The sequence below is a fragment of the Euleptes europaea genome, chromosome 5, assembly GCF_029931775.1.
Source record: "Euleptes europaea isolate rEulEur1 chromosome 5, rEulEur1.hap1, whole genome shotgun sequence".
NCBI classification, from domain to species: domain Eukaryota; kingdom Metazoa; phylum Chordata; class Lepidosauria; order Squamata; family Sphaerodactylidae; genus Euleptes; species Euleptes europaea.
In genome coordinates this window covers 54,117,484-54,130,249 of record NC_079316.1, presented here as the reverse complement: position 1 = coordinate 54,130,249, position 12,766 = coordinate 54,117,484, and the positions used below count along the sequence as shown (strand labels likewise).

At 44.5% G+C, this 12,766-nt stretch overlaps 1 protein-coding gene across 1 annotated transcript; it reads left to right on the top strand.

Annotated features, from left to right (window-relative positions):
- Nucleotides 1-19: 19 nt before the first annotated feature.
- Nucleotides 20-12,379, top strand: KAZALD1 (Kazal type serine peptidase inhibitor domain 1). The gene is made up of 4 exons (XM_056850297.1): nt 20-595; nt 6,980-7,140; nt 10,935-11,082; nt 12,279-12,379. The coding sequence occupies exons 1-4, from the start codon at nt 52-54 to the stop codon at nt 12,371-12,373; spliced, it is 948 nt and encodes a 315-aa protein (XP_056706275.1). The 5' UTR covers nt 20-51; the 3' UTR covers nt 12,374-12,379.
- Nucleotides 12,380-12,766: the final 387 nt, after the last annotated feature.

Below are 12,766 nucleotides of genomic sequence, written 5' to 3'. Positions count from 1 at the left end.
AGAGAAGGAGGAAGTGGAACTTACTAAGGGCTCCAGGGCCCAGGGGTAGTTATGAATAAGGGTGACGAATGGATGCCAAGTTCCAGAGAGCTTGTGAGAATGTCTCGTCCTGCTAACTCAGCCTCTTTACAGGTCACCTTTCTATTGCTATTCTTATACTGTGACATTCTTAGCTGGGCAGTGCCCACTGCTCCAGAGTATTTGCAACGGGGCTGGCAGAGGCTGTTGGAGGAAGGGGAGAGCTGTGTGGAATGTAGGTTTGAAGAATGTCCCACACCACGTGGCTGCCTGGCTGGGGTGGTAAGAGATGCCTGTGACTGCTGTTGGGAGTGTGCCAATCTGGAGGGACAGATCTGTGACTTGGACAATACTAACCACTTCTATGGAAAATGTGGTGATCACTTAGAGTGCCGCCTTGATGCCGGGGACTTACGACATGGTGAAGTACCTGAGCCCCAATGTACTTGCCTGGCCAACAAGGCTCTCTGTGGCTCCGATGGCAAAACTTACGCCCAGATCTGCAAATTCCAAGAGATGCAAAACTCCCATCCAGGGGCTAATCTCACCATGACCCATGAAGGACCCTGTGAGTCAGGTATGGTATACCAGAGGCTTTCTTCTAATTTCTACATGAAATGCCAAGTTATGGATAAGTGTTTCTGGGGTGGGGGGAGAGTATGGGAAATCTTGAATAGTTCAGAGAAAATTAATGGGAAATAGTCCTTCCCTCCTTCTCTGGTCAAAGAAAAGCAGGGAATTTGCTGTAATAAACATGCTGGCAGAAATTAAGAATGTACACAATACTTAATGGGCTTGAGTAATTCCTTATGTGAAGAAAAAGATTATACTCTAATGTCTTAAAAATGGTGAGATGATTGACAGCATTTGCAGACAGTTGATACTGTGCTTTGTGCTAAGTTGACAGCACGAGTAGTTAATAGGGCTGTCAAAAAAAAAATTCGCTACAGTTCGGATTCGGCTGAATTTGGCCCTTGAGGGTTCGGTACGTGCCGAAGTCCGAACTCCCCCACTTCGGATCCGTTCAATTCGGCGGGAATTCAAAGTTCGGAAAAAAATTCGGCCGAATAAAGCCATTAAAAACACAATCGCGCCTTTCCGCGGCTCTGGGGGGGGGGGCATTTTTGGGCTTAGAGGTCCAAAACTTTCAGCAGAGCTTCAAAGGACGTATATTGAAAGACTCGCCAAGTTTTGTAAAGATTGGGTCAGGGGGGGCTGAGATATGGGCCCTGAAAGGGGTCCCCCCCACCCTTAATGTGTATCTCTCAGCAGAGCTTGCCGCCCACGCACAAAGCTCCCAGCCCCGACAAACAGCTGATGAGAGCAAGGTCGGGGCAGGTGCTAAGAACTTTGCAAAGCAACACAACTGAAAAGCAACACCTTTGCAAACATGCAAAGGGCGGGGCAGGTGTGAAGAATTTTGCAAAACAATACAACTGCAAAGCAACACAAGCACGCAATGCAACACCTTTGCAACAGTGCAAAGCAACACCTGACACCTGGGAGTTTGCATACCATGGAAAGGGACAGAGGCAGCTGGCTATGCATAATGAGCAGGAGGGGGTGGAATTTCTCCTTTTGCATTGGACTTGGGACCAGGCAGATGCATTCTTTAAGTCACCATTTGAAAACCAGTTTTGAGCAAGCATCAAAATAACCTAACTGATCTTATGAATGAGGAAAAACCTGAAGAATAAAAATGAAGCCCCCCCTCAAACCAGGGAGAGAGAGACTGGAGGGGGAACACACACCCCAGGCAGAACCGGCAAAAGCCCCCTTTGGCTTCCCCCCCCCACCCACAGAAACTGCTCCCTCCCCACACACACACACAGACTCTGCTTTCCCCCACACACACACAAAGAAAAGAAAAATTATAGATTAAAGCCCCCAAAGGGGTCTCACTGTGGCTGTCTTCTGTTCCAGCAGGAGGGGCTGGGAGGCTGGGTAATCCAATATGATTCCATTTGTATCCAATATAAGATCCATATGTATGCATCTCTCGAGGGTGATCCATTCATCCCAATAGGGAAAAGGGGAAAGCCCATATCTCGGGGGGCCCTGACCCAATGTTTACAAAACTTGGGTGGTCTCTTAAAAAGCCTTGACTGAAGCTCCGCTGAAAGTTTGGGGTCGGCACACCCAAAAATGCGCCCCCTGCAGCCACGGAAAGAGAAAAGGGGGGGAGCCGATATTTCAGCCCCCACTGAACCCATCTTTACAAAACTTGGGTGGTCTCTTAAGAGGGATTCTCTGAAGCTATGATAAAAGTTTGGGGGCTGCACCTCCAAAAAAGCGCCCTCTGCAGCCACGAAAATGGAAAAGGGGGGAGAGGAAAAAGGGGTGGAGCCCATATCTCGGGACCCCCTGACCCAATGTTTACAAAACTTGGGGGGTATCTTAAGAAGCCTTGTCTGATGCTCCGCTGAAAGTTTGGGGTCGGCACACCCAAAAATGTGCCCTCTGCAGCCATGGAAAGAAAAAGGGGGGAGCCCATATCTCGGGACCCCCTGACCCAATGTTTACAAAACTTGGGTGGTCTCTTAAGAAAACTTGTCTGAATATCCCCTGAAAGTTTGGGGTCTGTACCCCAAAAATTGCGCCCCCTGCAGCCACGGAAAGGAGTGAATGTGCACAAGCACCCCCTCACACACACATGAGGATTTCCCTCTCTCTCTTTCCCCGGCCGGCCGCACATCAGCTGATTCCTCCAGTACTCAATCCTGACTGATTGGCCAGAAGAAGACCCAGCTTGGCCACCGATTGGCCGGGGGAGGAGAATGCTGCTTACTGAAGGTTATGCTGCTTACTGACGGCCCCGAATTGGCCGAATTTATTCGTGAACTCCAGAACTCGCTGAATTCGGGGGCCCCGGTTGCCCGCCAGTTTTGAGTTCGGTTCCTCCCGAACTAAAAACCGCCGAATCAAGGGAAATTCGGCTGATTTTCAGTTTGGGCCGAACCGAATTGACAGCCCTAGTAGTTAATGGCATATAATAAACTCAAAATGCAATGGAATAGCTATATTTACTGATGTATCAATATGGAGTTGAATAAACTGTTAACAGGAAAACATCAGCACAAAGCATTGCTGGCTGTTAGTGGGGACATCCAGGCGGTACAAGCTTTAGTGTTTAGGGTGAACTTAGTTAGATTCTAGTCCAGTAGTACCATAGAGACCAACAAGATTTGGGAGGTATAAGCTTTCAAGAGTCAAAGCTCCCTTTGTCAGATATGAGTTGGAATGGAGATCTGAGTCTTTATATCTCAGTCAGAAGGTGGGAGGGGTGTTGCAAAGAAGGAACTCAGGATGTGGGAGTACAATGCGCATACTAATTCGCTTAAATAGAGCAGAGGGTGAACTTAATATCTGGGGTTTTTCAAAGATAGATTTATTTCACAATAGCCAGTGGCTACCATGACCTATACCACAGGGCAACTTTAGAAGACAGAAGTAGGGTTGCCAGGTCCCTCTTCACCACTGGCGGGAGGTTTTCGGGGCAGAGCTTAAGGACGGTGGGGTTTGGGGAGGGGAGGGACTTCAATGCCATAGAGTCCCATTGGCAAAGAGGCCATTTTCTCCAGGTGAACTGATCTCTATCGGCTGGAGATCAGTTGTAATAGCAGGAGATCTCCAGCTAGTACCTGGAGGTTGGCAACCCTAGACAGAAGCATCCCACAATGTAGTAGGTAAGAGAGAGAAGGAATGTAAATGTACATTTATTCAATGGAGACCATGTATTCAAGATCTTCTGGTGTAGGACAGGGAGTGCTAAAAAGAAATGGGGACCACTGAAAGGCATATGGCCTTGGAACATTGTGAGCCTAGCTGGTATGGGCCTAATTTGGAGCCAGTCCTATTAAGCCAGAGTGGAAGCATTCAAGAAGCAAGGCAGGATAGCTATAATTGACAGGGGCATATGAGTGGATATGTCCCTTATAGGATTAGTAAAGAGAGAATTGGCAGTAACTGCAGCAGTTGCTGTTGAATGGAAATCACCTATGGATTCCAATGGTGAGGTCCTATTTCCACAAATTACTTTGTGAAATGAGATCTTATGAAGCGTACAGCATGCTTTAAACTCCATGGCAATCCCATTAATGACAAGCCTCAAAATCCTTCCCCTTTTCTGTAGCTCCCTGTTTTCTTCTCTTTTCCCTAATACATGTTGTTTTGCCATAATAATACAGCATATAGACTTCTCCTGAATTGTCCTACTCCCTTTCAATACATTAGTAATTAGGCAACATCCAGGATTTTGCAACCAGAATTGGACATTGAACAAATGTGCTCACTTGCATCATTTATTCTTCTGTCAACATTTGTGGTCTGTCTTGAAGCCTGCATGAAAGAACTTGCTGCATTGGAACACACAATTTCTGGTTGCTTCTGCTGTTGTTTCCATACTATGAGCCTAGTTCTCATCTGCTTCAAGGTGTTCATAGTATGTTGGAATTTGGCCTCTGAAGGCCAAATTGGATGTTTCCCTAAACATGGATCTGGTGCCAGAACAGCAACCTCTCTTCTGCAACGTCTTCTTCAAGTTGCGTAATTATTACGCAACATCCCTCATCTCCTTCTTCCTCATCTCCTTTGCTAACAACAGCTAACAATGTGGAATGGGGGCAGGGAAACATGGAATATTGTGTTCACACAAGTTGAACAGTAAGATATCATGGAGAGGAAAGATGGGATTAGGCAGGTTATAGTTTCTTAGAATAATATCTGGCTTGAGCCTTAAAAGAAAGGGGTTTGGCTTAATGACAGCTTTAAAAACATGGATCTGCTCTGAGTTTCAATAGATCCATAATAGGGCGGTTGGAAATCATAGAGAAATCCGTGGGGTGGGGGAGTAGTAGTAGGAGAAATCAAGGGGATTGGAGATAATGATATGGAGAGAGAGAGAGAGAGATGGGGCACTAGGGTGAAATGAATATATCCATAATGTTTGGCCTGTCATTACTATAGCATTTCAAAAGACCTATACTTAAAACCTCACAACAGGAGGGAAAGAGAGGAACTAAGCCAAAGCATCTGACAATAAACAGACTGATTAGCAGCTGCCACAAAGATGTCATGTTTCCCCAGCAACAGGGAGGCAGCAGCAATATCCCTGGGAAGCATTTCATTTAAACGCCTGCGACAAAGCACCGGACCACCGTTTAGGGGCCAAGAGCACTGGTTCACAGATGTGCTGTGATGTAAACACATTGTTGACTAACAGCTGCCGGTGGGCAAAGCAAAAGAGGACTATTCAGCTCCATCACAAAGGGTCTGGCTTTTTCTACTGAATGAAAACAGCAAACACGGTACAACCAGTGGCGGATCTACATTTTTGGGGCCCTGAAGCTTGAACTGTTATGGGGCCCCAACAATAGGGAAACATACAACAAGGCCCTGGCCCCAGCCTGATGGAATGCTCTTCCAAGTAACATCAGGGCCCTATGGGACCTTCAGAAGTTCTGCAGGGCCTGTAAAACAGAGCTATTCCACCAGGCCTACATTGAGGGCAATCACAGGTTGTCATCGTTACTGGCCTCCCTCTCCTCTCCCTCGGGGCTTCTGATATGAGGATATGGCTGCTTGGCCGGGCCTCCAATGGCCCTGTAATTATATAGATATAGTAGCTCCCACCACTCTGGTGTGAGCCTAACTCAAGAAGGTCCAGAGCACCCTGCCTGCCCCTGGCTGCTTCTTCTCCCAACAGGGTATACTTTCTAGGTGACCAAAAGAGGCATGAGGACCCAGGCAGAGTAACAAACAGTTTATTAAAAAGGTCTAATAATAATGATAACTCAAGCCACAATTGGATTACAAAACCAGTAAAGGCAGGCAATCAAACAAATAAAAACCCTAACACATCTATCTTTACTGTCCCTAGCCCTCTCCTGGCACTGGGCTTCAGACTAACTCACCCCTTCCTGGATGAGGGCTCCCTCCATCTGCAGCAGCCTCTCCCCAGCCCTGCTCCCTAGGAGTGAACCCCCTCCCTTTTCAGGCAAGGCATTTTATTCCTTCTCCCCAGGCACCACTCCCTTACCCCTGATTGGCCCTAGCCTTCCCTCCAAATCCTCTTCCACCAATCACAAGGACCATAGGGTACATGGGCGATGTAGGCCTGGTAACTACTTTAATTAATATAGGCCTCCCTAGGGCCTGTAGGCTGCACTTGAGGCCTAGGATTATGACACCTACCCTGAGCCTGACTTTGACCGGGAATGAGGGTGGGCTACAAATTTAACTAATAAATAATAATTATAGGGAGGGGGTCATCAGAGGGATAAAGAGGTAAAAATCTGATCTTTTGGTGTCAAAATGCACAAGCGAGACGAATGCAGCCTGAATTGAGAATTCAGATGTCTTTTTATGGTTCTGATTGGCTCTAGCCTAAGGGCTGAGTTATAGAATTATTAAGCCATGCACCAATGAAGGATTTGAGGATCCAGCTGCCAAAATGTAGCCTATGAATAGATTCTGGTGAGCTCAGTGAGCCCTTACAGCTGGGGGTTTGAGCACAGCAAGCCCCCAGAAAATTTTGAAATTTGACCAATTACAGGGACATTTTGGGGCCATGTGAAATGGGTATTAGTTAGAGCATATTCTAAAGTCAGCATTAAGTACTGCAACCCATTGGCTTATGATTCTATCACTAAAAAACTCCATTGATTTTGTAGAGAAATTCACTCATTAAAAAAAAGTTGCTTCCGGGGCCCCTCCAGGATTGGGGGCCCTGGAGCTTAAGCTTCATTCGTTTCACAGTAGATCCGCCTCTGGATACAACAGTTGTGTTTAATAATGCGCTAAACCCTTCCCTGTGAGGGAAGTATTACATCTGAGATGTCGTAAATGGCACCTCAGCTGTACCAAGTTGGGAGGATGAATTTACAGTCTTGCAGAAGGACGTGATGTACAGGCATGCTCAAGATTATTTCTTTCTGCTAAAATCTTTTTGGGACTTTCTCAGAGCCCCACATCATATCTCCTCCCTATGACATCTGGAACATCACTGGGCAAGATGTGATCTTCGGCTGTGAAGTCTTTGCCTACCCCATGGCATCTATCGAATGGAGGAAGGAAGGGCTGGACATGCTGCTTCCCGGAGATGACCCCCACATCTCCGTTCAGGTGAGCCACGAGCTTTCAACATGATGATGGCATATACTCTGAAGATTAAGCTTGTCTCTACAAAACCCACGTTATTTAGTTTCTTCTCTGTCTTAATATGCATATGATTTAGCTGCTGCCTTATCCATCCTTTTCTTCTGTCATGAATCTTTGGAACTGGGTCTGCTAGCATGGTTGCATTTCCAGTCTGAGTGCCAGCTTAATGTGGGAAACTTAAATCAGTTTATCCAGATGAACTTCTGTATCTTGTATCCTTATTCTCCAGAGGATCTTTTATTGCTACTGAGAAGACAGCTGCATCCTTGCCTATTCTGTGACTCTTCTTTTCCTTTGTGAAGTTCCAGTATATACTCATACAATATGTCATACAATAGTATACATACATCATACAATAGTATGAGTATATGTAGCCTTGCAAGGTGTAATCACATGTATTCACAGCCGCCATTGTGAATAGTGGACGTACCTTAACCCAGAAGGTTTCGAGTTAACTTCAGAAGAGTTAACAGGCCCTGGAGAGCTTGACTAAAATAGAACACGAGAGCCTGCAGGGCAGCCACAGTCCTACCCTTATATTTAGAGGGTGTGGAAGGAAATCCTGGGAAGCTTTTATAGAAACTGCGTAGCTGTATCATTATATGGAGTGTTTGGGTGGGGCAAAACTATATTTCGCTGCCATATTAAGAGGTTTGGGAATAACTCTTTGTTATGGGCAAGATACAAGCAGCGCGGTGGAGCGGGGAGAATGCTGTGACAGCCTCTTCCCTCTAGGCATAATGCCACTTGCTTTATTTGAGGGCATTTTGTTGCTGTACCCTTTGACGACAGGTTTCACTAAGTATGTTGAAGCCGGCTCGAGGAAGCAGAGGCAGGGGATGAAAGTAAACAAATGAAAACTGGCACCAAAAGTGGCTTTCCTAAAGGGAAAAGCTAAAACAATGGAATTCTCCCCAGAGAGAAACTTTGCTGGATTAATTAAAAACTGTTTGCATGAAACACTAGAGAATATATGGCATAGAAAAATCTCTGTTAGGAGGATAAGGATTTAGCTGGTTGAAGCTACTGAGGTCCTAATGCATTGCTAAATCCTGTTCATACTTGGTGACCTGGAAAATGGGACTGATTTAGTCCATCAGTTTCATTTTGAGTGACTTCAGTTCAAAGTAAGTTTATCACCAACATATCTGGAAAAATCTAGGGTTGCCAGTTCTGTGTTGGGGAATTCCTGGAGATTTTGGGAGAAATCCACTTTTCATTTTTAAAAATCTCTAGGCCTCGTGTTGCTAAAAGTGACTATGAAACTCTGTCCTCTAAAAGCTTAGAAAGGATACTGGGTGGATTTGAAGCAATCAAAAGCAAGATTTTTGTGTCTCATATATAGCTCCTTGAGTACATAGGCCCTGCCTGCCTTGCTCCACAGATCCCCTTTGCTGCTTTCTTCTGATATTGTAGACCCTGCCAAGGTATTACAGATTTTGGAAAGACTTTCAGTTCTGCTTTGCTATTTCAAAGCAGGGTTTTAAAAAGCAAATCCTTTGCTTCATGTATTCCTACCCATTGATTAAGTAACACTGTTGTTTTTTTAATGTGGTTGAGTGTTCTGAGCTAACAGAAAAAGAAAGCTGAGGGATGATGTTTTCACATTCAGAGATGAACATCTTAGATCTTGTTTACAAAGGAGGCCAAGTTTGTGGGCAATTCCTGCTCCACTCTAATTTAGGCATTACAAGGAAAGATGGAACGTACCACAGATGGTTCCATCTGCAAGGAATGTGTATTATTGCCCAGGGTGGAAAAACACAATATAGTGTTTCATAATGAGTTGAGATGTCTAGAAGATATCCATCTGCAATATACGCACTCTCCATTAAGTGTGATGTATGTGTGAATATAGAATTGGATGGATGTTGTGTTTCTCTTTTAAAATGCAGATGTGGTCCACATGTATTATGTATGTTTTGTGTACCCAAAGTAGGCTCTTAGAAGACAAATTTAGAGCAAGATTGAAGAATAGGGTGGACCACAGTGAATGGTTTCCATCCATGACAGAGTGAGTCCAGATGTTTGCTCTGACCACTAGGATTAAGAAAGGGATATAAACTATATGAGGGGAAATGTGAAGGGAAATGCCCCAGGAAATATGTATATGTATCCATATGTTGGACAATTATAAATAGATGGCAACAAAAGTTATGGTCCCTTTTTCAGAGTAAAGATGGGGGAAACTTTGAATATGCATTCCAGGTGACCAGCTTTTTAAAAAACAAAAATGTAATAACCAGTATACTTCAGAAGTAGCTTTTGTCAAGGTTGTGTGTTTGCACTACATCACTATGGGTGACTGAGCAAGACATTATAATTCAGAAGCCCATATTAGTGTTTTGCCAGGGTAGGAGGGAGCATTGATCAAACTGATGCTACAGGGAGACATCTTGATCACATCAGGATGGTGTTACTATGTGTGTGTATAAAGTACTGTCAAGTTGCAGCCAACTTATGACAACCCAGTAGGGTTGTCAAGTCAAGAGACTAACAGAGGAGTTTGCCACTGCCTTCCTCTGGTATTCCTTAGGGGTTTCCCATTAGGGTTGGCAACCTCCATGTAATAGCAGAAGATTTCCTGCTATTACAACTGATCTCCAGCCAATAGAGATCAGTTCACCTGGAGAAAATGGCCACTTTGGCAATTGGACTCTATGGGATTGAAGCCCCTCCCCTCCCCAAACCCCACCCTCCTCAGGCTCCACCCCCCAAATCTCCTGCTGATGGCAAAGAGGGACCTGGCAACCCTATTTCCCATACAAGTAATAACCAGGGCCAACCCTGCTTGTGTGTGTGTGTGTTAAGTGACATCAAGTCGCTTCCGACTCATGGCGACCCTATGAATCAAAGTTCTCCAAAATGTCCTATCTTTGACAGCCTTACTCAGATCTTGCAAACTGAGGGCTGTGGCTTCCTTTATTGAGTCCATCCATCTCTTGTTGGGTCTTCCTCTTTTCCTGCTGCCCTCAACTTTGCCTAGCATGACGGTTTTTCCCAGTGGCACTTGTCTTCTCATAATGTGACCAAAATACGATAGCCTCAGTTTAGTCATTTTAGCTTCTAGGGTCAGTTCAGGCTTGATTTGATCTAGAACCCACTGATTTGGTTTTTTTTTTTGCAGTCCACGGTATCCGTAACACTCTCCTCCAATACCACATTTCAAAGGAAACTACTTTCTTCCTATCAGCTTTCTTCAATGTCCAGCTTTCACACCGATACTTAGTAATAGGGAATACGATGGCATGAAGTAACTTAATCTTGGTGGCCAGTGACACATCCTTACACTTCAGAATCTTTTCTAGCTCCTTCATGGCTGCCCTTCCCAGTCTCAATCTTCTTCTGATTTCATGGCTGCAGTCTCCCTTTTGGTTGATGATGGAGCCAAGGAATAGAAAGTCTTCAACAATGTCAACCTTAAAGTTGACCCTGCTTAGCTTCTGAGATCAGTCTAGCCTGGGCCATCCAGGTCAGGTCTGGTTTTGATATAGCACAAATCAATTATTGCAGGGAAATCTAAGATATTGTTAGTCCAGAGTAAAATCTCAGTTCAAGCAATTCTCCCTTCTATTAAGACAGAGCACTAATATGGCTTCTAAATTATAACCTTGTTCAGTTAGAGCAAGTGGTCAGTGAGCTTAGCAGCATGTAATTCTGCTTAGGATAGCACTGCAAGCCACTTATTTGCTGGTAAGATTTTTAAAATTAAATTCTTGCCACTAGCTGCCAGCTTACTGATATTTAATTCTCTCTAGTTTAGGGGAGGCCCTCAGAAATATGAAGTGACCAGCTGGCTCCAGATCCAATCTGTGCGGGTTACAGATGAAGGAACCTACCACTGCTTCGCAAGGAACAAGGTTGGGCAAGTAGCAGCTCTTGCCAACCTCATGGTTCTCACTCCAGGTAAGTAGGGTTTTTTCCCCTGCAAAGAAACAAATCCTTTATTCAGTCAGCTTGGGCCCACTCCACCAGATACCCTTTCCCCCATGCTGACAGGCACCAGCTGATTTCTTCTTAGTTTCTTATATTTTCTGTGTATCTTCTTTTGAAATATCTGATATTCCAGGTGCTGTGGCTACCAATATTAATCTGTTACGGTTTCATATACCCTGTACAAGGAATTGCATTTCTACTGAACTGAATCAATCAAATGGTTTACCAACTACTGATTAAACGCATGGAATAATTGACCTATTGTGCTCAGTAAAAGCCTGCTGTTTTGAAGAGTCAACTAGTGCTTTCCAAATAGACGGAACATTGTTGTGTCAGCCATACCCACTTAGGTCACAAGTACTAAACGTTACAAAAACATGGGGCTGTCATCCACAATTGCACTGCTAATTCCCCCAATCCTGTTGAGCTAGCCAGTCCTTTAGAGCAGAGGTGGGGAAATTAGAGGGATTAGCTTGTTACTCAACAAGCAGATGACACTTTCAGCAGCAACTCCGTATCATGTATACTTCCTCCCACACCCAGTATTCCACAGTTATTCCATGACAGACATCTTCTGGATCCAAATCCTGCTTTCTGTCCAGTGGACCATGATGTCCCCTTTTAGTACTGTATTTATTATTTTAAAAATACTGTACCAATATAATTAACATTGTTTGTCAAATATTAATGTTTGTGGCATTCATGTTTAGCTGATATATTGATTCAGTTAAAAACAGACATTAAAATGTTAATTTGCTGACGACTCCCAGCTAATTGTTAAAGGCAAGTGACCTGTCTGCTTATCACAACTGATGGTACATTGCAGTGATGGAAAGCTAATGACCCTGGCCAAATATCTCCAGTAATGTAGGACAGCAATGCCCTGACCTTGACAGCCCAGGCTAGCCCAATCTCATCAGTTCTCGAAGCTAAGCAGGGTCAGCCCTGGTTAGTACTTGGATGGGAGACCACTAAGAAAGCCCAGAGTTGCTATGCAGAGGCAGACAATGGTTAACCACCTCTGTTTGTTTCTTGCCTTGAAAACCCTGTGGGGTCGCTATAAGTCAGCTGTGACTTGATGGCAAAATAACTAAAGTGGGATAGATGGTAAAGGTCACAAATTCTTTACAAGGACTGATCTCTTGCCTTCTGACCTATGCTTTCAGATCAGCTAAACTTGACTGAATTGGTTGTGCCCAAGATACCCAGCCTGAGACAGGATGATGACGTGGAAAGTGATGAGTCATATGACTATTACTGACGCTGCATATGTGGAGCAGAATGCAGGATCATTTGAACACTTCGTTCCCATTTAAGCGTTTGCTTCCTACCGTACTGCAGTTCCAGACTTCCAGGATAACCAGTACTGAACCTTTGTGCTAATTCAAAGAAGTTGGCTAAAGATATTCTATGAACAGTTTTTATATCAGTTCATTTTGGGTAGGATAGGTCGATGTACTTAATAATTTGACACCACCCCTGGTGAAGGGACAAGTGGGAGAGGGGGGACTATTGCATTTAGCTCATCCTAGAACCAATGGGCATGGAACATAGTAACTAACGTCTGTGAGCTTTTCAAAGAACAAACTGGGAACTGTTGATGCAGCTCTGCCTATTGCCACTATTGTCTAAACATTTTAAAACAAGCTCTTCC